The 24,005-nt window shown below is 36.7% G+C and overlaps 1 protein-coding gene and 1 pseudogene across 3 annotated transcripts in view; both read left to right on the top strand.

Moving 5' to 3' along the window:
• PAIP1 (poly(A) binding protein interacting protein 1) overlaps positions 1–23,612 on the top strand; it is a 28,572-nt gene extending 4,960 nt beyond the window's left edge. Inside the window, exons 3-11 of one of the 3 annotated variants that reach the window (XM_068535310.1) lie at positions 3,228–3,413; positions 6,859–6,971; positions 10,717–10,828; positions 12,104–12,229; positions 13,396–13,502; positions 16,389–16,506; positions 17,260–17,314; positions 21,735–21,828; positions 23,282–23,612. In XM_068535310.1, coding sequence (XP_068391411.1) covers positions 3,228–3,413; positions 6,859–6,971; positions 10,717–10,828; positions 12,104–12,229; positions 13,396–13,502; positions 16,389–16,506; positions 17,260–17,314; positions 21,735–21,828; positions 23,282–23,375 — 1,005 coding nt within the window. In that variant the 3' untranslated portion in view covers positions 23,376–23,612. The remainder of the gene's footprint in view (positions 1–3,227; positions 3,414–6,858; positions 6,972–10,716; positions 10,829–12,103; positions 12,230–13,395; positions 13,503–16,388; positions 16,507–17,259; positions 17,315–21,734; positions 21,829–23,281) is intronic. The other 2 variants (XM_068535311.1, XM_068535312.1) reach the window with 2 other exon arrangements.
• On the top strand, positions 13,676–15,009 carry LOC137755126 (phosphoglycerate mutase 1-like; annotated as a pseudogene).
• Positions 23,613–24,005: the final 393 nt, after the last annotated feature.

Below are 24,005 nucleotides of genomic sequence, written 5' to 3'. Positions count from 1 at the left end.
CCTCTTAAACCTCATCTAAATAGACTTTGTTGACCACAGTATGATCTGTAAGGTTTAATTCCCAGTGTGGGTCCTGTTCTAGGTGCCAAGGGTACCTTTTCAGTCTTTCAGGATTTCCTCCTTTTTATAAAAACTGAATATTTAAGATAACTAACTAATTTTCTCAGTTTTTTTCTCTGTGTGCATAGTTCTGATTCCTAACACTCTGCAACCATCATTCTCTCAGATTTCAACCAATGAAATTATTCTGTAGCATTTGCTATTATGAGCACCTCTCCTCATTTACCTTTTCCTTTGGCTTCTGTGGCAGTACTTCATCCTCCCAACTTTGAGACCATTCCTCCTTCCCTCAGAATGCAGGCTCTGAGGTTCTGTCTTTTGTCTGTTTTATTACCTCCCTTAGTGATACTAGAATCCCCTAGAATCTGACCATCACCAACCTGCCTGTTGATAACTCTGGAATCTAATTCTTCCTCTTAACCCCAGGCTTGTGTTTCCATTTGTCTTGACCTCTTCTGAGGATCTCACATTCAAACTCAAGAACAAAAAAGAATTTATCTTTTGCAAACCTCTTCTTATACTTTTATATTCTAACTAACTGCTCAGGCTAAAAGCTTGTGGTGTATTGACTCACTTTCCTCCTTCACACTCTTGCCCGCTTTCAATCAAGTTAACTAAAATAGTCTCGACTGTTCCACCTAAGTGATCATTTCCTTTTATCCCCACTGCTTTGGATTAGGTTCTCATCTCTTGACAATGTATTCAAAGTACCTACTGGGAAGTGAGTTTTCTTTTTTGTTGTTGTTTTTGTTTTTTTTAAATTAATAGACTATTTTTTTAGAGCAGCTTTAGATTCACAGCACAGCTGATTGGAGAGTACAGAGAGTTCCCATATACCCCTATCCCCCCATATGCACCGCCTCTCCCCGGAAGTAAGTTTTCTAGTTGATGTCCCTACTAACCTCTTGTCACAGAACTCTTTCTAAGAAAAATAAATCTTAAATATTCCTCTGCTTGGAAGCCATTTGACTTCACATTGAAGACTGAAGAAATGTATACTTTAAAAAATCTGGGGGCTTCCCTGGTGGCGCAGTGGTTAAGAATCTGCCTGCCAATGCAGGGGACACGGGTTCGAGCCCTGGTCTGGGAAGATCCCACATGCCGCGGAGCAACTATTGAGCCTGCGTGTCTGGAGCCTGTGCTCCACAACGGGAGAGGCCGCAACAGTGAGAGGCCCGCGCACCGCGATGAAGAGCGGCCCCCGCTTGCCGCAACTAGAGAAAGCCCTCGCACAGAAACGAAGACACAACATAGCCAAAAATTAATTAATTAATTAATTAAAATAATAACTCTGATAATGTTTAAAAAAAAATCTGCTACTAGAGAACTAATACAAGCTTCGATTCAAACACATTGGAGTGCTCATCTGTTCAGAATACTCTGTGTCTCCCTTTTTGCTTGAAACAACAGGCTCTGAATCCCCTTTTCAGCTTTATTCAGAACAGCTCTACTTTCCTCTTTTACTTTCACACTTCAAATTCTCTTAAAAGAGTTATGCTTATTTGGAAAAAGAAAGACTGAAATCAGTGTTCTAAACTGCGTTTTGCCACAATGAATGACGTTTGATAGGAACAGTTAGGAAATCAGTACCATCAACTGGGACCTGTAGACTTCCTGCTTTTCATTGTCATTAATAGTAGGATACTGCAAATCTGTAAAACTCTAAACTGTATATCAGAAACTTAAACTAGTTTTTAATTGTAAAATTCACACATGTTTGTGGTTAACATTAAGTAATTATTTAATATACATGCATTTATAATGCTTAACTGCTTTCACAATTTCATAATAAAGGGTCGGTATTTATAACATAAATGTTTCCTCACTCCAGATGTAACTACTGTTATCCCTTGTCTGTCTTCCCAGAAATTTTTATTGGCTGTCTCTCTAAAGATTAAATAGTACTAAAATATGGCTCTGTGTTCTTTTAATTAAAAGGTTGGGAACTACTTAAAGGTGATAGTGGTATATTTTTTAAAAAATTTTATTGGAATATAGTTAATTTACAATGTTGTGTTAGTTTCAGCAAAGTGAATCAGTTATACATATACATATATCCACTCTTTTTTAGATTCTTTTCCCATATAGGTCATTACAGAGTATTGAGTAGAGTTCCTTTTGCTATACAGGAGGTCCTTATTAGTTATCTGTTTTATATATAGTAGTGTGTATATGTCAATCCCATTCTCCCAGTTTATCCCTTCTCCCTCCTTTCCCCCCTGGTAGCCATAAGTTTGTTTTCTACATCTGTGACTCCATTTCTGTTTTGTAAATAAATTCATTTGTGTCATTTTTTTAGATTCCACGTGTAAGTGATATCATATGATCTTTGTCTGACTGACTTCACTTAGTATGATAATCTCTAGGTCCATCCATGTTGCTGCAAATAGCATTATTTCATTCTTTTTTATGACTGAGTAATATTCCATTGTATATAAGTACCACATCTTCTTTATCCATTCATCTGTCGATGGACATTTAGGTTGCTTCTGTGCCTTGGCTATTGTAAATAATGTTGCTATGAACATTGGGGTGATAGTGATAGATATTAATTCGAAACTGTTGCAACTATCAAGATTGGCTGCAAACTTGGACATAGCAAGTCTCCTACCACTGTACACTATGATATTTTATAGTCACTTAACTATATATTTATTTCCATGTCCTTGGGGATTGACAGATGACAAACTTTTTTTTTCAATATAGAAATTGTCAAATGTCTACAAGGATAGAGAATGGTATAATGAATGCCCATGGCCTCAATAGTTAGCTCCAGGTGGCCATTCTTGTTTCTATCTCTGGTCCCTCTCCCCCTCCCATTTTGAAACAAATCCTGGATCTTATTGTATCTCTAAATCTTAATTTTGATCTTGGTATTATAATGAAATATTGGTTTAAACTTTATTTCTCAGCCATCTTGTAAATCTACCAGGGGTGAGAAGACAATTCTCTACCCAGCTAGATGAAGCCCTTCTATTATAACATTTTGGCCATTGGGCAAAGAAGAAGTGGACTTAACTTTTTGAAGAAAATAACACATTTTATCAGGTTAAGGATTCTTAAAAATATCATTTGAGCTAGAGACATCCCAACTCAAAGCTGCTTCATGTTTTTTTAGCCAGTTGCATGGATTAATTTTTTTTTTTTTTTAACATTTTGATCTATAGGAATCCTATGAGGATGGTTGTGAGGATTATCCCACTTTGTCAGAATATGTTCAGGATTTTTTGAATCATCTTACAGAGCAGCCTGGCAGTTTTGAAACTGAAATTGAACAGTTTGCAGAGACACTGAATGGCTGGGTTACAACAGATGATGCTTTGCAAGAACTTGTGGAACTCATCTATCAACAGGTAGGTTGGCTAATAGCATGGGGCAATCACTGGATAGCTTCCTTGATGCCCAAAGGTGGTGGCTTCTCCTTGAGGGGGGCCAGGTACATGTTCACCAGCCTCCACACTCCTTGACTCTTTATGGTTCATGAGAGCTTTTAAGTCTCTGTTGTACAGAATTTCTGTAGTTAGGGATCCAGGACTAGAGCCAGACTGCAAATTTTCCTGTGTAGCCAAGGCCTGTACAGGCAGTTAGAAGGAGCTTTGGACACTTCTGAGGACACTACATGAGTATCATGCCTTTTTTCCAAACCTCTGTTTTATAAGGATCTGCCATTATTGGAGTAGGGGAGAAAAAAAGTCATGGGAGAACTTTTTTGCCTCATAAATGATTCTTTATTTAAAAAAAAAAAAAAAAAAGGACCACAAAACACCTTGATTTAAGTCTTAACATTTCTGCTTGTCTTTAAAAATGTCAAGGATTTACATCTCAATTCCTTTAAAAAATCTAATGTCAGTCTAGGTTGTTCACACAAAGTTTAGTTTTAATTCTAGCATATTGGTCATTGACACATTAACGCTATTTTAAGGGGGAAAAAATAGACAACACTCAATTTTGAAGACAAATTTAAGGTCAGTGAGGAGACTGGCCAGAAACAGAGTAGGAGATAAACGCCACCAAAGGTTATATTTCTGTTTCAGTCATTGCTGAAAGAGCAGCTCAAACTTGGAATATATGTAAGGGTGACTTATGATAGCAGGTTGTTTTTTTGTGTTTTCGTAATCCTACCTAGTGTTTCATTTGACTACTTTTCCAGTTTGTTCTGCATTGTTACTGGACCCCAGTATTACCTGGCTAACTCTTAGATTTCTGAAAATGCCTGAGGTTTTAGGAAGATAGAACTGCTCTACTTGTCCTGATTCCTACTTTTGCCATCTAAATGGATTAAAAAGGAATATTAGATAAGAAAATGGAAGAATTTTACTTTTTTCTTTTTGCTTTTCTGGCTCTATTTAGTTTCAGCCCTTCAGTAGGCTGCTTGATTATAGTTCTTATATCAGAATTATATTATTATTATAGTTCTTATTATGCTCGTATTATATCAGGGTTGGTTAGAAAGGCTCTAACCTAACAAACTACAATTTCTGTGATTGTCTCAAAGCCAACGCTTCAAAGATGTACTTAGTATTATTTTAAGTTCTAACATTCTATGGTCAGTGATATAGATTTACCAACAGTTCTTAAGTTTCATGGAGGGAATTTACTCATAGCACCTAATGAGAGAAGACCTATTGTTTAAAAAAAAAAAGGCAGATTAAACGTACATATTCAATTTTGATTCCTCACCAAATACTATTAAAATGACAGTGTGGGGATTTTAAAACACCAAAAGCCCATAAGGACTTATACGGCGAAAGGAGATAGAAGTACCCATTTTGGAGACTAGAACACAGATGGGTGAGTGGTAGCTGACCTGGCGGGTTTTTTAAAAAGTTGAATTCCAAGCCAGTGGGGAAAGTCGAGAATCGCCCTGATTTATGATGCAGAATCTCCAAAAAGGTTCTAGGATAAGGATGGAATGAGGCTAAAAAGATTGCTTGAAAATCTAAAAAAATTAGACTGTCTAGATCTTTTTGCACTGAGTAACCAGTTTGAAGTTTTATCATAATCCTTCTTGAAGTTATTGAAGGAGGTACTCCACCAAAAGGACGATTTAAGGATGAAGACATGGGAACTAGGAAACAGGGAATTTTACAGGAGAGGCTAAGTGAATCATCCAGATGATGGTGAAAGGAGATCCCAAGATAGTAGCCATGCACATAGTAGGCCTAGAGGTACAAGGCTTCGCTGGAATCGGGCAGAATGCTCCAGGAAAGACTTCCCTGGTAAGATGAGCACACTCCCTTATGTTTGAAGATATTAAGAAGAACAAACTAATGAGAAGTCAGTGAGAAATAATATTTAAAAAGTAGAAAAAATTAAGTCTAGGGAAAACAAGGTTGTGCAAGAGAGGAGAAATCAGCATAATACATGGTACAGCTGTAAAGGGAAACACAAAACTAATTAAAAAAATCACGGTGTATCTATAGTTATACCATAGTGGAATGAAGTAAGGTTAAACAGGGTGTAAAGTAAATGCTCATCTTCCTTCGTGGGGAGCTAGTAAGAAATGGCTAAACTCAAATCATGGAGCATGGAGATACGGAGGTTAAAACCTTTTCAGCTGAGAGAATTGAAAGTGGTTGTCTATGGAAGTAAAATTGAGGTATAGCAGGGAAGCAGGAAACTTTAATGACCAACCTTGTTGTCTTTAAATTTACTTTAAATTTTAAAAGTAAAGGAAAACAGGCAATGCCAATAATGGGAAAAGTATAACTTTTGAATTTCAAGTCTTTTGGGGTACCAGATGCACATACATGAATGTCGGGAGAAATCAGTCTTTCGTCCTTGCTGAGAAATGTACAGGGTCCTGTGTGAGCAAGGAAATAATTAGAAATAAGAAGTTCTAATTATAAAGTACTTACTCCATGCCAGGCAATGCTAAACACTTGACCTGTAGTTAACTCATTCAATCCTCAGTGGTTGCAAGGTATTACTCTTATCCCCATTTTATACCTAGCTTAACAGAGGTTAAATGACTTGTCTAAGGTTGCACATGAGTAACTAGACCCAACATAGGATTGGAGGGGCATCAGGCCATTTGTTAGATCTAGACTCTGGTTAACTGCTACCTTTGTGAGACTGGCCAAGTCCCTTAACCTCTTAATGTGTGTGTTCTACTGTTCTTTAAAAACTGCAGTGAAAGTTAAACTTCCTGAGTATTTCTTTGGCTATGTCACACAGTCTTTGATACTCAGTGTTTTTCCACTGTCTTCTTATTAAAAATAGCTTATTTCTTTTGATTTCCTCTTTTACCCCAAGTATTTGGAGTGTTGTTGAAATGTTAATCTTTTGCATCAGGTACCATTAATTACCTCTTTAGGAATCAAGAAACTGAAGCTCAGGGAGGTTTAGAGATATCCAGGGTCACAAAACAGGCCTGGGATTCTTGTTCTGGACTGCTAGATGCCAAAGTTGGTGCCATCCTATTCCTGAGAAATGCCACAGATCATTAGTTTGGCAAATATACTTCATAATTGGCACTATGCAACTGGGTAACTGTACATATTTTGTGCAAAAATTAGTTGGTGTAAAGAGAGATTTATCTCTTTGCTTTCTGCTAACCTCGGGTAAATGGTGGGGAGAGCTTACCTTAATGTTTTTCTTTGTACTTATTCTGGTTCTTGGTGTAAGGTTGGGAGGGAGAGTTAATATCCTTATGCCTAACAATTACAAATGACTTGTACATTTTTCTGTACAGTTTTGGGGGCAGGAATGTTTTTCCTCTTTAGAATATTGCTGTTAAGTGTTTGCATTAATAACTTGATGTGTCTGTGTCATATAAAACTTTTTTCTTTTTGAAAGGCCACATCTATCCCAAATTTCTCTTACATGGGAGCTCGCCTCTGTAATTACCTGTCCCATCATCTGACAATTAGCCCACAGAGTGGCAACTTCCGCCAATTGCTACTTCAAAGGTTAGTGTGTATATATGAAATTAAAGGAAAACTACTTCTAAATGTACTAGAATTTGACCATTCTTCTTTGCTAAAGACTGTTCTTTATAGAAAGTTGCAGGGGAGAATAGGGCAAACCATTCTTTTTTTTTTTTTCTTTTTTAAATTAATTTATTTATTTACTTTTGGCTGCATTGGGTCTTCGTTGCTGTGCAGGGGCTTTCTCTAGTTGCAGCGAGCAGGGGCTACTCTTTGTTGTGGTGAGCGGGCTTCTCATTGCAGTGGCTTCTCTTGTTGTGGAGCACGGGCTCTAGGCACGCAGGCTTCAGTAGTTGCAGCTCGCGGGCTCAGTAGTTGTGGTTCGTGGGCTCTAGAGCACAGGCTCAGTAGTTGTGGTGGACAGGCTTAGTTGCTCCGTGACATGTGAGATCTTCCTGGACCAGGGCTCGAACCCGTGTCCCCTGCATTGGCAGGTGGATTCTTAACCACTGCGCCACCAGGGAAGCCCGACAGGTGGATTCTTAACCGCTGTGCCACCAGGGAAGTCCAAGGGCAGACCATTCTTATTTGTATAGTATTAAGTTTATAGTCATATATATGCCTTTCTCTTATAATGGTCTCTGCCTTTGGTTTTGTGCCTAGAAAGGCCTTTTCCTTTTCCAAGATCTTAAAAATGGTTACTTTACATATTTTTTAGTACTTTTGGCTTGAGTAAGGATCTAATTTCATTTATTGCCACATGTTTAACCAGTTTTTCCCATACCACTTTTTTGAATGATCCATTCCTTATTAGAACTGCTGCCTTTATCACACTACATCCTTATATTTGCATTGATTCTGGACTTTCATTATATTCCATTCATTACTTGTTCTCTTCCTGTTTTATTACCAGGCTATTAAAAAACTCTCATTTTTTCACAACTAGTCTAGTTAGTTCCCCATTCGTGTGTGTGTGTGTAGTCTTCTTTGCTATTCTTGCATGCTTATTTTCTCTGAACTTTAGAATCAGCATGTGAAATTACACAAATGTTGTTATTTATTTATGTTTTGGGATGACATTGAATTAATGAGCTAATGTAGGGAAATGAATTTTCTTATAATCTGAGTTCTTTTATTCAATAACAAGGTTGTCTTTGAGTTTATTAGAGTTTGCCTGCTAGTTCTTTAAAGATACTTTTAATGGTTGCAAAGTATTCCATCGTGTGGTTAAACTGCACTGGAACAGAATAAAGATTCCAAAAGTACACTCCAGAGACACTTGAAAATTAAGATTTTAACGAAGGTGACACTTCAGATACATAAGTAAAAGACAAATTGTGCTGCTGACATAACTGGCTAGTCGTTTGGGGGGAAAAAAAACAAAGATGGGTTCCTGTCTTATTCTTTACACCAAAATATATTTCAAATATAAAACTAAAACAGTAAATACTAGGGGAAAAAATGACAAACAAAAATATTAGGTTGGTAAAGCCTTTTTAAGCAAGACATGATACCTGCAGGCCCTAAAACAAGAGATTAAACTTAATTTCATATAGATTATAATATTGGAGGGGTCATAAATTTATAAGAAGTGAAGTAAAAATAGGGACATTTGTAACACATGGCAGTGAGCTCATTTATTTAATATGAAAAGAGGGGCCTCTTAGGAATGAGTAAGAAAAAGGCCAGAAATATTTCTATTTTTAATAGAAGTATTTGGAATGACTCTGGATAGGTGCAGTTTGGAAAAATATAAATGACAAAGTTACAAAGATATCTAACCTTACATAATAATTAAAGTACAAATTATAGCTTCTGGAAAGATGTGAAAGTTGGTACTTTGAGGAGGTAGGATGGCAGAAAGGCTTGCTTATCTTCCCTTGTGCTACTCACCCCTGGCTCTGCCTTAGAGTTACCTAGAGACTTAAAATGGGGCTAAGCCCCCAGTCTTGGAAATTCTGATATAATTAGACTGAAGGAGAGCGTGGGCATGGTTTATAAATCTCCCCAAGTGATTCTACTGTGTAGTCATGGTTGAGAATCACTCTTCTGGCTCTTTTGACTCTGTATCCCCTGTGTCTGCTTCTCTAGTACTAGGATACTGTCAAAGCTATCAGCATGGAAAAACACTAATCATATAACAAGTGAAAAGGTCATAATTCTGTTAACTTAAAAATGTAGAATACTTTGAAACAGATAGAAGTTACCTTCCCAGCAGTTATTTCTGGGCTGCAGTGTCTTTATTCTTTATATTTTTCTGTTTTAACCTTTTTGAAATAGCCATGTATTGCTTTTATAATTGAAAATCTTTAGCTTAAAGTTTTAGAGTCTTTCCTCTCACCTAGATAATCAACCATGTACAAGGGTAGGAATTTGCATTTGTACATACATTAACATATATTAATATATAATCTAATAGTCATGGCGTTGATAAAACAAAAAGGTCATTTCATCGAAGCTCTTAGCAGAAAAGTTGTAAAAGGAAGGACAGAAAGGAAAGCAGCCAACAAGGTGCTTGGATAACTGAATTGGCATTAATTAACTGATCCTTTCCATTATTAACCAGTGTTCTATTTATAGATATCCCAACTTTTTTTCTGATGAGGAATTAACTTAGTATGTATGAGAAGATAACCAATATCTTTCCACGTCTGACTCAAACAGATGTTACTCATTTAATATAGCTTGTAAGCATTGGCACAATAAGCTAAGCTGGGTTTATGATTGATACGTAAACTGAACCAAGGTAAATTCTTGGACAAGAAATGACTTTTTTCTTTAGGTTCTTTTTGAAAATTTTTTAAATTGGTACCTCAGGTATGAAAGCCATTAAGCCTTCATAAGGGACCAAGACAGTCCCTTGGTCTTTAAAAGGAGAACTATCAAAATCAGTTTTATAAAACACATGACTTTTCTAGCATGTTCTTACACCTTATCAATAAAAATTAAAAAATCTTTAACACCAAAATGGTGAGCATTAAAAGTACATTTTAAAAATTCATTTTAGTAACAGTAGCTGACACCATAATTCACTGGTATAGACAATGACAGGCTTATTGTGATTATTTTAGATAATAAGAACTATGTAAGCTCTAAGGTGAATGGACCAAGTCAGGGAGAAATCAAACAAGGGAAAATTAATTGACTCCTTTAGTCTCTATTAGAAACAAAGACCCAAACAAAGACCAAATTAATTGCCTTCTATGTTTCTATGTGGTTTCAGTTGGGGACTTCTCCTCTTACTTGACTTCTCTGATTTGTATAATAGAAATTATAAGAATAATGGGCTTAATAAGAATTCATTTTCAGCTTAGTTGGACGTCGTCTGTATTTATATATATATTTTAAAGCTCTGTTCAAAGTTCGTATTTCAACAAGAGCAGAATATTTTAGAGATGCTTCGCATAAAAACAGTGCTTTCTTAAAAAGCCTATGAGGCAATAAATAAGGTGAGGCAGTGAGGTATTTTTGTTTTGTTTTTAGTGCCAATGTACAGCGAACCTCATGAAATCTGCAGCTGTAACTTGTTACAATTTGTTCTAGTAATAGGTTTATTTTCAACTATTCTTATCAGTTTCTTAAAACTAGGACTCTTTGTATGAAAAGATAATACATATTCTGATCGCTACAATAGACAGGAACACTTTTTATTACAGAAAATCAGAGTGTTGCTGCATTGTACTTGCCTCTCTATTGCTTGTGACCAACCAAACTGACAAATGGTCATCTTGTTTGACTATTTAAAAAACAAAGCAATGTGAGATTACAAAAGGTATGTCTTTAATAGATGTCGGACTGAATATGAAGTTAAAGATCAAGCTGCAAAAGGGGATGAAGTGACTCGAAAACGATTCCATGCATTTGTACTCTTTCTGGGAGAACTTTATCTTAACCTGGAGGTGAGGAGAAATTTTTCTTTTTAGTACTGACAAAGCCTGAGAATATAAATTGATCTCAATAAGGGATTTGTGTTTACTCTTTTATGACGTTAAGAGTGAAATGGGATATAAAAAAAATAGTCTCAGTACCTACTCACGGTAGTATCTGTCCTCAAATGGAACATATGTACCATTTTATCTTCCTGTTCATGGGCAGTGTTGGGAGATAGTTACTAAGCATTTTAAAGTCTTTATGTACTTTTGGAAAGCCATGGTTTACATGTGATTTCAAGCTTTTGGAATACAGACAATCACACATTTTGAATCCTTGTATCATAAATATTAGCACATTTAGTATGTTGACTTTCAGATGGTGACCCAAAAGCAACTTGCCCCACAGAGCATAAAACTTTGAAGAGGGGAGAGACTAGAGTTTCTGTGTTTTTTGTTTGGTTTTTTTCACCTAATTCACCTACAGTAGTTCTTTTTGGTCCTATTTTATATATTAATCTTCTATATAGAATGTATTTGTACAAAGTCTACAGCTAAATTGGTGGTATACTTCAGTATATGCTTGTTGGTAGGCAACATAAGTGCTGAATATTACTTTGTAATGGATTTGCTTGATTTTTTTTTTTTTCGACTAGTTAGTCCCAGATATCGGTATACCTTCTTAAACCCTGATTTGAGGACTTAGTATTGTAAATACCACTGAAAAGACACACAAATCCACCGTCAAATGTACGTCTCAGTCAGTGCATCTAAAAGGTCTTTGTCCAGTCTCGTGCCTAATTTACTATCCCTTTTTACCACAGATGGCCTTAATTTTAAAAAAAATCTCATGCCTTAATCTTTCTCAGTTTATTTTTGTATGAGCCAAATAAGAGCACCAATATAAAACGTACCTTAAATGAATTGTCACTTTAAGAACGCAGTTGAACTTCCTATGTAGAAGTCATGATGATATGTGTGGTGGGAGTTATAAAGATAAGGCATGGCTCCTGAACCTACAGTTCTTCAAGCCAGAGAGCTGAGATACATATTCCATTCTGGTGCAAGTTAGAGTATTTTTAAATAGTATAAAAAGCAGAAAAAAGCTCTGTGTTCCCAAAAAGGTGTTAATAGGCTAAAGACTGCTTTATGAAGCAGTAATATTAAAGGAGGCTTAAATTATCCTGACCATATGTTTTGTATTGTTTAACTTAAAACACTTATTTTGCCAGCACTTTGTTAGACCATTTGTATATCTGTGTTATATTTTGGCATAGTTGCTTTTCATTTTCTTTTCCCCAAAAGATCAAAGGAACAAATGGACAGGTTACAAGGGCAGACATTCTTCAGGTCGGTCTTCGGGAGTTGCTGAATGCCCTCTTTTCTAATCCTATGGATGACAACTTAATTTGTGCAGTAAAATTACTGAAGGTAGGTTTTACTTATTTTTTTTCTTAAAATGTAACTGTTTCATCCCTTTAGTGTATAATTTAAAGGAAGGAAAGTACATATAATACACAAATAGATCCAAGAGTAAGTTATTTAAGTTAAATATTGACATTTTACTTTACTCTCGAATTTAAATATTGGAAAGGCAATATATACTTATTGTTTAATATAAGAAGCAAAATTTAGAAGTGAAAAATGGAAGTCCTTCACTCCACCCCATACGTAAAGTCCCTTTCCTTCCTTTCCTCTATCTGCATGTGTGCGCTCATAAGATCTTACTCTGTTGTGGCTTGCTTTCTTACCACCAAATGAAGATCTTGGATTTTTGCATGGCTCTTTCTTCAGTAGCTTCCCAGTGTTCCATTGTATGCATGCACGTTGTTTATCCATTCCATCCTTGAACAGTTATTTTCAGTTTAGCCACTGTAGCACTGTCAATAATCTTTCATTGTATCTTTATATATGCAGTTGTTTATGTAACTTAAATTCTTACCCACAGATTTGGTGGCTCAGTGAGCATGTATACCTTAATTTGATAAGTAATACCAAATTTCCCTTCCAAATGCTGAGCCAGAGTGTGTTCCCACCAACAGTGAATGAGTATACCTCTTTTCCCATATCCTTATCAGTGATGGATAGAATCAATCCTAGGTTTTATTTTGTCATCGTGATGAGTAAAAACAAAAACCTCATTTTAATTTGCATTTCCGTGACTAAAATCACTGGTGAATTTAAGCCTTTTTTTGTTTGTAAGCCATTTTTTTAGTTTCTGTGAATTACCTGTTTATATCCTTAACTCATTTTTTCCTGATTGTGTTTTTTAAATTCTAAGTTTCTATACTTGTTGGATGTTGCATATTTCAAAAAGTGATATGTTGATTAAAATTTTATAGCCTTGGTCATATAGCAAACGTGCCATATAGTCATTGGCATATAAAGCCTATGATTAAACTTCTGCTATAGTTCATTCCTTTTCCCTGTCAAGAAAAAGTATAGCGATTCCTGAATATTAGATGGTAGAAAATAATTAGGAATATTTAACTTGCTAAATTCGTCTTATTTAAAGAATGCTTGAACTGCTACTAATATCTTTTTAGAATTTCTGTACTTTACTGAATTCTTTATTTTACTGATACTTGCTTTTTTAGTTGACAGGGTCAGTTTTAGAAGATGCCTGGAAGGAAAAAGGAAAGACTGACATGGAAGAAATTATTCAGAGAATTGAAAATGTTGTCCTAGATGCAAATTGCAGCAGGTAGGAAAAGAAGTAATATAGATAGCCAGTAGATCTCAATTCCTTGCTTTTTCTTTGGGGTTGTTTTTAATCTGTTGTGCTTCATCAGAATACTCTTTATAGAGCTACAGAAATTTTTTTTTTTACCTATGGCTTCTGCTCACCTAGCCACTTTTCTTCAATTATGCTTATAAATGGAAGAAGTTAAGATATTCCTGTGGGAATATGAGTCCATTAAAAAATAAAATGATTAATACTTTTAAGCTCAATAAATATTTGGGTAAAGTACCACTATAAGTCCAGTTGGAGGTATAAAAGTGTTAGCAGGATCACACTGCCTTTAAGAACCATATATAGCCACAGTTACATGGAATAAATTTCAAGCCTGTCTTAAAAAAAAAAAAAGACAACAGGAGCCAGGCAGTGAGGTGCGAGCATGTAGACTTCACCTCAGTGCATAGGAGAGCAATTCAGACCCTCCGGACAGTGCTGGATGCCATTGACCAGATGTGGCTCTCAGAGGTGAGGACTTGGCTCCTCAGCGGGCGGCAGTGAGGGCGTCTGGCCTCAGTAAAGCAGAACCACTGCCAAGCATAGTGAGGCCCAGTAAAGATCTGAAGGCGCTCCTCTGAAGTCCCCCTACCTCCAGTGGAGCCCAGTCATCCCGTCCACAGCAACATCAGTGAGAATCGAAGGTATGGAGACCTCACTGGAGATTAGCTACCCTCCTGTGAGAGTCTGAGGATACTATTACCAGAGCTCTGCCCTTTTGGAAGAAAGAAATAGTTTCCCAGATCAAGGAGAGGAAAGGGGTATTGACTGTAGCCCATGGCACCAACCTCCAGTGGCATTGTCAAGCAGAGAGGGTCTCTGAAGAGGTTGTCATGGAGCTTAGCCTGCTGACTATGAATTGGACCAGAACAGGAAGCCCATGAAGCCTGTGCAGTTCCTAGGGGATGAGGAGACTGTGTGTAAAGCCATGGAGGCTGTGGCTGCCCAGGGCAAGGCCAAGGAGTGAGGGCGAGCAGCAGACCAGCTACTCCCAAGGACACCCTCCCTGCCCATCCCATTCCTCTGCACTTCTCCCCTACACATATCAAACTGACCACATCTGTAAGCTGTAGCTCCAGATGGGGACTAGTGGCTCCCAATTTCATATTAGCCATTTTTTTCTCTTGCACCCACTCCCTTCATGCAGTCTAGTCAGAATGGCACCTCGGGGGCAGGGTTGTCAGTCCAAGCAAGGGAAGACTCGTCCAAGAGTGTGGACAGGAAGTAATTCAGGGGGGTTAGCTAATGCTTTGTTTATTACTAAGGACCTGCTTGAGTACGGGATGGGGGAACCATGTTAAGGCGTGACCAGCGAGGGAAAGCAAGAGAGCCTATTTATGTTCCCAGGGGCCAGTCCTGTATTATTCTGTAGTCAGGTGACGGGGTGGCTCTAGTCATTCCAGTGGAGAATGAATGTAATATGTGTGGCAATTCAAACAAATATTTCCTCCCTGGCTCCAGAAGATCGGGATCAATCCTGAATGTTTATGTGTTGTATTTACTTTTACAAAAAAGTATATAATTTTTTTTTTAATTTTTAATTTTTTTTAACATCTTTATTGGAGTATAATTGCTTTACAATGTGTTAGTTTCTGCTGTATTACAAAGTGAGTCAGCTATACGTATACATATATCCCCCCCATATCTCCTCCCTCTTGCGTCTCCCTCCCACCCTCCCTATCCCACCTCTCTAGGTGGTCACAAAGCGCTGAGCCGATCTCCCTATGCTATGCAGCTGCTTCCCACTAGCTATCTATTTTACATTTAATAGTGTGTATATGTCAGTGCTACTCTCACTTCGTCCCAGCTTTCCCTTCCCCCTCCCCGTGTCCTCAAGTCCATTCTCTACGTCTGCGTCTTTATTCCTGTCCTGCCCCTGGGTTCATCAGAACTTTTTTTTTTTTTTAGATTCTACATATATGTGTTAGCATACGGTATTTGTTTTTCTCATTCTGACTTACTTCACTCTGTATGACAGACTCTAGGTCCATCCACCTCACTGCAAATAACTCAATTTTGTTTCTTTTTATGTCTGAGTAATATTCCATTGTATATATGTGCCACATCTTCTTTATCCATTCATCTGTCGATGGACACTTAGATTGCTTCCATGTCCTGGCTATTGTAAATAGTGCTGCAATGAACATTGTGGTACATGTCTCTTTTTGAAATATGGTTTTCTCAGGGTGTATGCCCAGTAGTGGGATTGCTGGGTCATATGGTAGTTCTAGTTTTAGTTTTTTAAGGAACCTCCATACTGTTTTCCATAGTGGCTGTATCAGTTTACATTCCCACCAACAGTGTAGGAGGGTTCCTTTTTCTCCACACCCGCTCCAGCATTTATTGTTTGTAGATTAAAAAATTATATAATTAAAAGAAAACCTTCTGGGGTTTCTGATGGCTATTAAAATATTCCCACATGTGGTCATCAGAAAATAAGCCATTCCTTACACCAACATGGGATAAGCTCCTTGAGTTCTAAGGTGTAGGAGTTCATCCTCTCGTGTGTGTTAGAATCCCTCTGCTGCCTTATCGTTTTATGGCAGTGAAATGCCTCTTGATCACGACCAAGTGTGTCTTTCACTGTGCCAGATTTCTGAATCATGTTCCAGTTGCTTGGCCTTTCACTTGGGCCCAGTACTCATTTGAGCATAACTGTACTAAATCCTTTTTTCCAGATCAGTATAGTAAAGGAGTGATGTGCATTTTTTTAAAAAGATAAATTTGTGTTATTATAGGAAATGTCTAGAATATCAAAGCATGTTAAATTTTTGAAACAACGTTTTAGGCATCTGTGATATATTAGAGCATGATAACACTTGCTCGTTTTAACTCATTTTCAACTTTTGTCTGCAGAGATGTAAAACAGATGCTCTTGAAGCTTGTAGAACTCCGGTCAAGTAACTGGGGTAGAGTCCATGCAACTTCAACATACAGGGAAGCAACACCTGAAAATGATCCTAATTATTTTATGGTATGCCAGTGTTTGCATTTTAAATTTGGTTATTGCTTGAATTCAATTTTGGCAATTTGTAGATAAGTTACATAAACTTATCTCAGAATTTAATACCTAATAACTCTTTTCACTGGCTTAGAGTCACATGGCAGCCATGGAAGGAATCCTCAGTGAAAGGGTAGACTAGACAAAGAGCCATTCAATGGCAAGGGAAATGAATAAGGCTTGACTTGGACTTGGGTGAGTGTAGGGATTCCTCAAAGCAGTTTTTCCAGAGAATTCATGATCAAAGGCCTGCATTTCAAACTTTTACTTGGCATTTTGTAGTAAAGTAAATTAAGAAAATGAAAATGGTTACCAGGCCAGTGATGCCCTGAAGCTCTCGACAGGATCAAACAGAAAGAAACTATGGAGGAATGCTCTTACAATCCAGTCTTGGAATTACTTAAAGAAAAAAATGGTTGCAGGGGGTGGGAACCACAACTAAAAATCAGCTGACATTAAATTACAGTGCACGACACACCAAGTCACCAAGGGTGTGACAGGCGGCAGACGGTGGGGTTAGACCCACAAGAACTTGAGATAATAGAATAGTAATCTGAAGACCATAGACTTTCCCAGTGAAATGAAAATGGCTGCTAGAAATTTAGTTTTTTGCTTGTTCTTGTATTATCAGGTACAGATGAATGAAATCAGCCATGCTCAATTAATGTGCTTTAAAAAATCAACTCTGAAATGATAACATGTTTTAATCGCTCTGATTCCTCCTAGAATGAGCCAACGTTTTATACATCTGATGGTGTTCCTTTCACTGCGGCTGATCCAGGTATGTGGTCTCAGTCATTTCCCGGCCATTTTTTGGTAAGATGGTAAATTACAGAAAACCATACCCTCACTGGCACAAAGTTGTAGCTTTTTGAAGAGTTCACATCGTTCTAAAATATAGGGTAAAGGTTTGTCTCACTAGAATATTCTTATAGTTACCACTTGGAACCATTTCAGGTGGAACATTTGATTCAGTATATAGTGTCTTGTCACCCTAACAATGAAGGATTGGAAGAATCCCTCAATTAAATGCACGCATTTTTATTTTATATTTCCTCTAATATTTTGTTTTTATCTTCTAAACCTTCAGGTAGTTACAGTGGAAGGGCAAGATGGTTGTAGTTCACTATATAGTCAGCAGCTTTCATGGTACAGGTTAATACTTGCAGATACTAAGAACTGTGGATCTTATTAATATTTGGTGGGTCAGTTAATTAAAATCTAAATCTCTGCACACTTCCCCTTCCAGAAAAGAGCCGTTTATAGAATGAGTGCTTTAATTGTGATAAACAGAACTGCACTGTGAGCAAGAGAACATTTCCCCACTTTGAACAAACTTACAACCAGCTTATCAGAATTTTCCCATTTGTTTCCTCTGGATAGCAGGCACTGACTGTCCTATGCCTCAGGCACAAAGGGGTAGAAAGAAGAACCGCTTAACTTCTCAATTTTAAATTATGAAATACTCAAAAATATAAAAACCACACACAAAAAAGGGCATATTGATTCACTGTCAAGACTGAACCAATTTCACTTATCAATATATACTTGGGGTCTTTTCAAAGAAATAAAACCCTTTATAGGTAGTAATAACCATTCTCTGTTTCTATAATTGATACCTCACCTTCAAGTCCAGTCCTTCCATAACATCCCCCCCAGAGGTAATTACTGTCCTGACATTGGTGTCCTTGTGCTGTCTTTTTACTTCATATATGGCTGTAAATGATAGGTATTACCATACACAGTAGTATTAACCTAAATGGTACCTTATTGTGCACATCTTTTTGCAACTTATTTTTTATTCAGTATTTTTGGTATTCATGTTGATTGATGTATATATAGCTTTAGTTCATTCATTTTAAATGCCAAATAATAACCTACTCAGAGTAAACCACAGTTTATAGATCCCCTCCCACTTATGGATGGTTGGTTGGTTCACACTTGTTACTTCCCACAGTGCTGTGCAAACATCTTTAAGGATCTTTGTGCACGTGCAGGAATTTATTTAGGGTAACGAAGTAGAATTGTTACGTTATAGGCTATATGCATCTTCAACTTCACTAAATGTTGCTAAACTGCTTTCCATCATGATTATACCACTTAATATTCCCACCAGCAACATGTGAAAGTTCCTATTTCCCATTGTTGGCAGCACTTATTGTTACCAGACCTATTTTTCTGTCAGTCTGATTGTATGAAATTGTAAACTTTTATTTCCCTACTAGTGGTAGTGAATTTCTTTTCATGTTTCTATTGACCTCTTGATTTCTTTGTTTGAGAATCACCTGTTTGTGTCCTTTGCCTGTATTTCTGTTGGATCATTTGTCTTTCTTACTGATTTGTTTACTGATTTGTAATTACTTACATGGCCTGGAAAGTGATCCTTAGTTTCTCCCAGTATGTGCTGTCTTTCCATTTTATGTCTTGTCACATAGAAGCTTTGAGTGTTAAAGTCCTTTTTGTGCTCTCTGTGACTTAGTTTCCTTACTATGATCAAATTCCATTGTCTTCTAAACCTTGTTGCTTTTTATATTTAGGTGTTTAATCCATCTGGCTAGTTTTTATATGTGGTAAATGGTAGGACTTAAATATTCTATAGTTACTCATCTCAGCAACAGGTCATCCTTCCTCTCTTGGATAAAACGTCCCTCTGTGTACCATGTAACTCCCTATAGATTTGTGTCTTATTCCTGTGTCCATGAATGTGGATCTTTCTTCTGTTTGTCTTGACGCCAATACTGCATTCTTAATTTTTCTTACCTACTGTAAATCTTGCTATGTCTGGTGAGACAAATTTTCCTTCTTCCCTTATTCTTTGAGGCTACCTTGATTCATTTTGGTTCTTCAATCTTCATCTTTGTCCAATCTGTTTTTCCTACTTATTTCTAGTGACTATTTTAGTTATAGAAATTCAATTTGGTTTTCAAACTGAATTTTGTTTCTGCATTTTGTTCAAAGTTTCTTGATCTTAAAGTTTTGAGTCCTTTTTTTCTCATCATTCTAAACATGCTTATTTTTGCTTCATATTTTTGTTTTCTTTTCATTCTAACCCTACTGTTTCTAATTGTCATATACAAAATGATTACAAAAATTTCTAATTGTCATATACAAAATGACTTATGTTGTGATCTTTTTTTGCAATCTCATATTTAACTGTCTTTCTTAAACTTTCTTTGTGGAAGTGATTTCAGACTTACAGTAAAGTTATAAAAGTAAAACTGTGCAGAGAACATCCATCTATCTTTTATTCAGATGTACCTTCAGCAGTTTACTCCATTTATCATTTGTTCTCTCCACACTCACTTTTTTTTTCTAAATCATTTGAAGTAAAGTTGCATATACTATGGCCCTTCATGACTGCTCCAGCGTTTTAACTGCCTGTTTGTTTTTCTTTATGAAAACTTGTGGCTTGGATTGTAGGAACATCTCTCCAAAGGGGGGTTTATATTTGCTTGTGCCAGGAGCCACAGGGGTAATACTGGCTTGGAACAAGTTTCTATTTTCTTGTCGTAAGGATTCTTTATGTGGATAATAGAAATTTGAAGTGCAGGCCCATTGTTAAAAATTCTCTGGGGAACCAGTTTCTTCAGAGTACTTCTGTCCTCACTCCAAACCCAGGCAGAGACAAACAAGCTTCTTTGCCATCTCCCTTTGCCACCGAGGTGTTTTTCGTTTTTCCTTGGTTCACCTTTTGCTTGAAATACCAGTTCTTTGAATGTTCAGCCTTTGTGTTGGTGAGATGGACTTGGGCCATGAAGTCCATCTCTCTGTTTCACATGGACTCAAGGCCTTGCTTTCTGACCTTCTGTGGGTTTTAAAACCCAAGCCCTTTGTTCTAAGACCACCTGGTCTGTCAGCCTCCCAGCTGCAGTAGTTAAGTATGGCTTTCAGTTCCCTTCTCGTTTCTGTCATCTGGTGACTTGATTTTGTGTGCGTGTGTGTGTGTGTGTGTGTGAACTCATTCGTACATTTAAAAGAATGTTTTATCTGTTGCCTTAAGTATTTGTTGCAGGAAGGTTTTTTAGTTAAAATTGTCTCCAAATTGCCAAGATTGGGTATCAAAATATCACTAACCCTTTAAGCTGGAATTAGAGTTTTATAGAGACTGACAATCTTGGAAAAACATGGTCTCTATCGAGTTAAATGTAATTACATCATCCTCTTGAAATTTGAGGTAGCTGTTGTTCACAAGAAACTAATTGTAAGATAACTAGTTTTAATATACACTGACCCATTTTATTATTCAGAAGTAAGGACTTCATACACACATGCTAATCTTAAAAGATACTCGGTAACTCTGCTTAAGACAGTTGGCAGATGGAGAGCTATAATATCACCTATTATTGCCTTAGAAGAGCCCAACCAAGGGAAAGTTAGTATAGCTGAAACATTTATCAGGTGTCTACGTTCCAGCTGTCTCTAAGGAGAGGGAAGAAAAGAAAATCTCCTACGCTCAGAACATTTGCTAGGTTAGCCTCCTCTGATTGAGAAACTTCAAGCAATGATGGCTCTTACCTGCTAGCCAGGTAGCTCACTTTACCTTCTTGGGAAGGAGTAATGGGGGAGCCAGAAGCTAGGAGGTTTGATTGAAATCCCTCCTTGTGGAAGGAAAAACAGTAGTATGGAAGAAACATGTTCTTCGCCAACAAATGAGGACAATATCTTGTCTGATGGAAAGAAGCAGCAGAGAATGTAAACAGCATGCACACTGGGTGTGAAATGTACTCTGTTATGTTCATAGTGGCTTTGATTTCCATCTTATATTTAGAGGAATATTAAATATACAGTTGACCCCTGAACAACACAGGTTTGAACTGCACAGGTCTGTTTATATGTGGATTTTTTTCACTAAATATGTACTACAGTACTTACACAGGGTTGGTTGAATCGCAAATACAAAGGAAACGTGCGTAAGGAGGGCGGACTAAGTTATATGTGGATTTTTGATTGTGTGGAGGGTCAATGACCCTCAAGTGCCAACTGTATAATTTATGAGCATATTTTGGGGGCAGGGAGAGATAAAGCAAGCCAATTAGAATATAAGTTTTGTAAAAGATATTCTTAAATATGTAATTGGAAGCTTACTGTTACTTAAATGTATCTGCTTAAATGAAAAGGCATAATACTAAAAAAACTTCTTAGGGATAACTGGCCATTTCATATGAATATTTTTCAGCATTAAAATTTTTTATTTTTTGTAGATTACCAAGAGAAATATCAAGAGTTACTTGAAAGAGAAGACTTTTTTCCAGATTATGAAGAAAATGGAACAGATTTACCAGGGGGTGGTGATCCGTAAGTTCTGTTTAGCTGCTTTCTTTTTTGGGTTTTTTTGGATTGTTTTTTGGTTTTTTGGGGGGGGGGGGTTGTTTTGCTTTGTTTGGCCATGCCGCGCAGCTTGCCAGCATGATCTTAGTTCCCCAAGCAGGGATTGAACCCGGCCCCCCTGCAGTGGAAGTGTGGAGTCCTAACCACTGGACTGCCAGGGAATTCTCATCTTTAGCTGCTTTCTTTGTGAAATTTCTGTGGCCACAGTTTGTAGATGGAGTTTAGACTAGAAAAGATGATGAAAGAATGTGCATTTTGATTTAATGGTGTTATAGTGGTATATATGTAGTAGTTATTTACCAAAAATTTTCAGAAAATCATATTAGAGAAAACACTATGGTTCTGAAAATTACATATAATTAAGGTGGAAAAACTATTAATGTAGCATATTCACACAGTTAGTTTTTATAAAATAGATACTATTGTTATACCTAAGACTTTAAATAAGTGACTCTGATGCTGTAAGATCTTGGGCGAGTTCTGTGCCTGTTTCTCCATCTATTAAATAGGAATAGTAGACCCCTCCTTGAGTTTTTTTGAGAACTAAATGAGATACATAAATACTTGAAACAGCCCCCTGGCACATAGTAAAAGGCTCAAAGCTTAGCTGTTAAACGATTAAAATTAAAACACAGATAACTATATAAAAATGTTTGGACTGATAGACATATATAAATTATAGTCCTATTCTCATCTCTCAATCTTCATCTGCCATTCTTTGTAATAAACTTTTACTGTATTACTCATTTATCGTTAGATTGTACTGCATTTTGTATATGGAAGGACCAAGAACTTGTGAGGTTTAGTTCCAGTTCTGTTAACAATTCATGTGAATTTGGACAGGCTACTTAGATTCTCCTCTTCATAAGTGGAGGGTGGAAATAAATTAAATCTGTGACTTCAGTTTTTCTTATCCCATCTCATGTGTTGTAGGTTTAAAAAAAAAAATGAACCACCTTTATTCTGTCTCTAAGTAGTAACATTTTAATTATAAGTCAGTGTAAGATTTTCTAATGTTAACATACTTTTATGTACTAGTTTAATAGAAAAAAATACAGGGATGTGCTTCCAAGCACAATCAGGAAGGTTCAGCCCTGCCGAGAGTATACTACTGGAAATTAAAGTTGTCCTTGGCATTGAATTTCAGGTTATCCTCTAAAGTTTTGTTTGGTAAGCATTATATTCTCTTTGCCCTAATGAACTTGTGGCATTTCAACATATGGCCTTGTACTAGAAATGGGGGAGGAGGAAGGAGAAAGACCCATCAGCAATTGGTAGGATTGGCAAGATAGTTTTGTCACATGTTGGTAGAAAGGGTCATGGGGGGTGGGGAGACACATACTTAACTTTCATGGCTTAGTATCTTAGACATTTTTTGAATTAAAAAACATTAAACTTGTCACATTTGCTTCTTTCACAGATACTTGGATGATATTGATGATGAGATGGACCCAGAGATAGAAGAAGCTTATGAAAAGTTTTGTTTGGAATCAGAGCGTAAGCGGAAACAGTAAAATTGAGTTTCAGCATATCAATTTTATAAAGCAGTTTAGGTTATGGTGATTTAGCAGAACACAGGCAAGCAAGAAAATGTGTCACACTTATACCAAATTAAGGATGTTGAGTTATGTTACTAATGTATGCAACTTTAATTTTGTTTAACACTCTCTGCCAAAATAAACTTTATTCCCTATAACTTAAAATGTGTATATATATATAATAGTTTATTATGTACAGTTAATTCCACTGTTTTGGCTGCAATAAAATCGATTTTGAAAAAAATGAAAAATGTCGAAAGTAAATTTTGCTAGCTGGTTAGAAGCTTATCCTTTAAATTCTACTTTTCTTGAGGGAAAAATTCTTAGCCTGGAAATACATATTACTGCAAAATGTAGCATCCTTTTTTAGATATGAGTATTATAGGTTTCACTTAGTTTTACATTTAGTGTCTCAGTGAATTGAGTTTCAAATATGAATCAGAATCATGAATATCTTTAGCACTGAAGTCTTAGAATATATCATTAACAACTGATTTACATATCCAGATGCTATTTGAGACCAAGGGCTTTTAAAATGGAATAAAAAAAAGACTAAGAACTCCCAACTAAACAACCAAGATTCTTCACTGAGGATTTATTGCAATT

The sequence above is a fragment of the Eschrichtius robustus genome, chromosome 2 (assembly GCF_028021215.1).
Source record: "Eschrichtius robustus isolate mEscRob2 chromosome 2, mEscRob2.pri, whole genome shotgun sequence".
Taxonomy (NCBI): domain Eukaryota; kingdom Metazoa; phylum Chordata; class Mammalia; order Artiodactyla; family Eschrichtiidae; genus Eschrichtius; species Eschrichtius robustus.
This window is presented reverse-complemented; position numbering and strand designations above follow the sequence as displayed.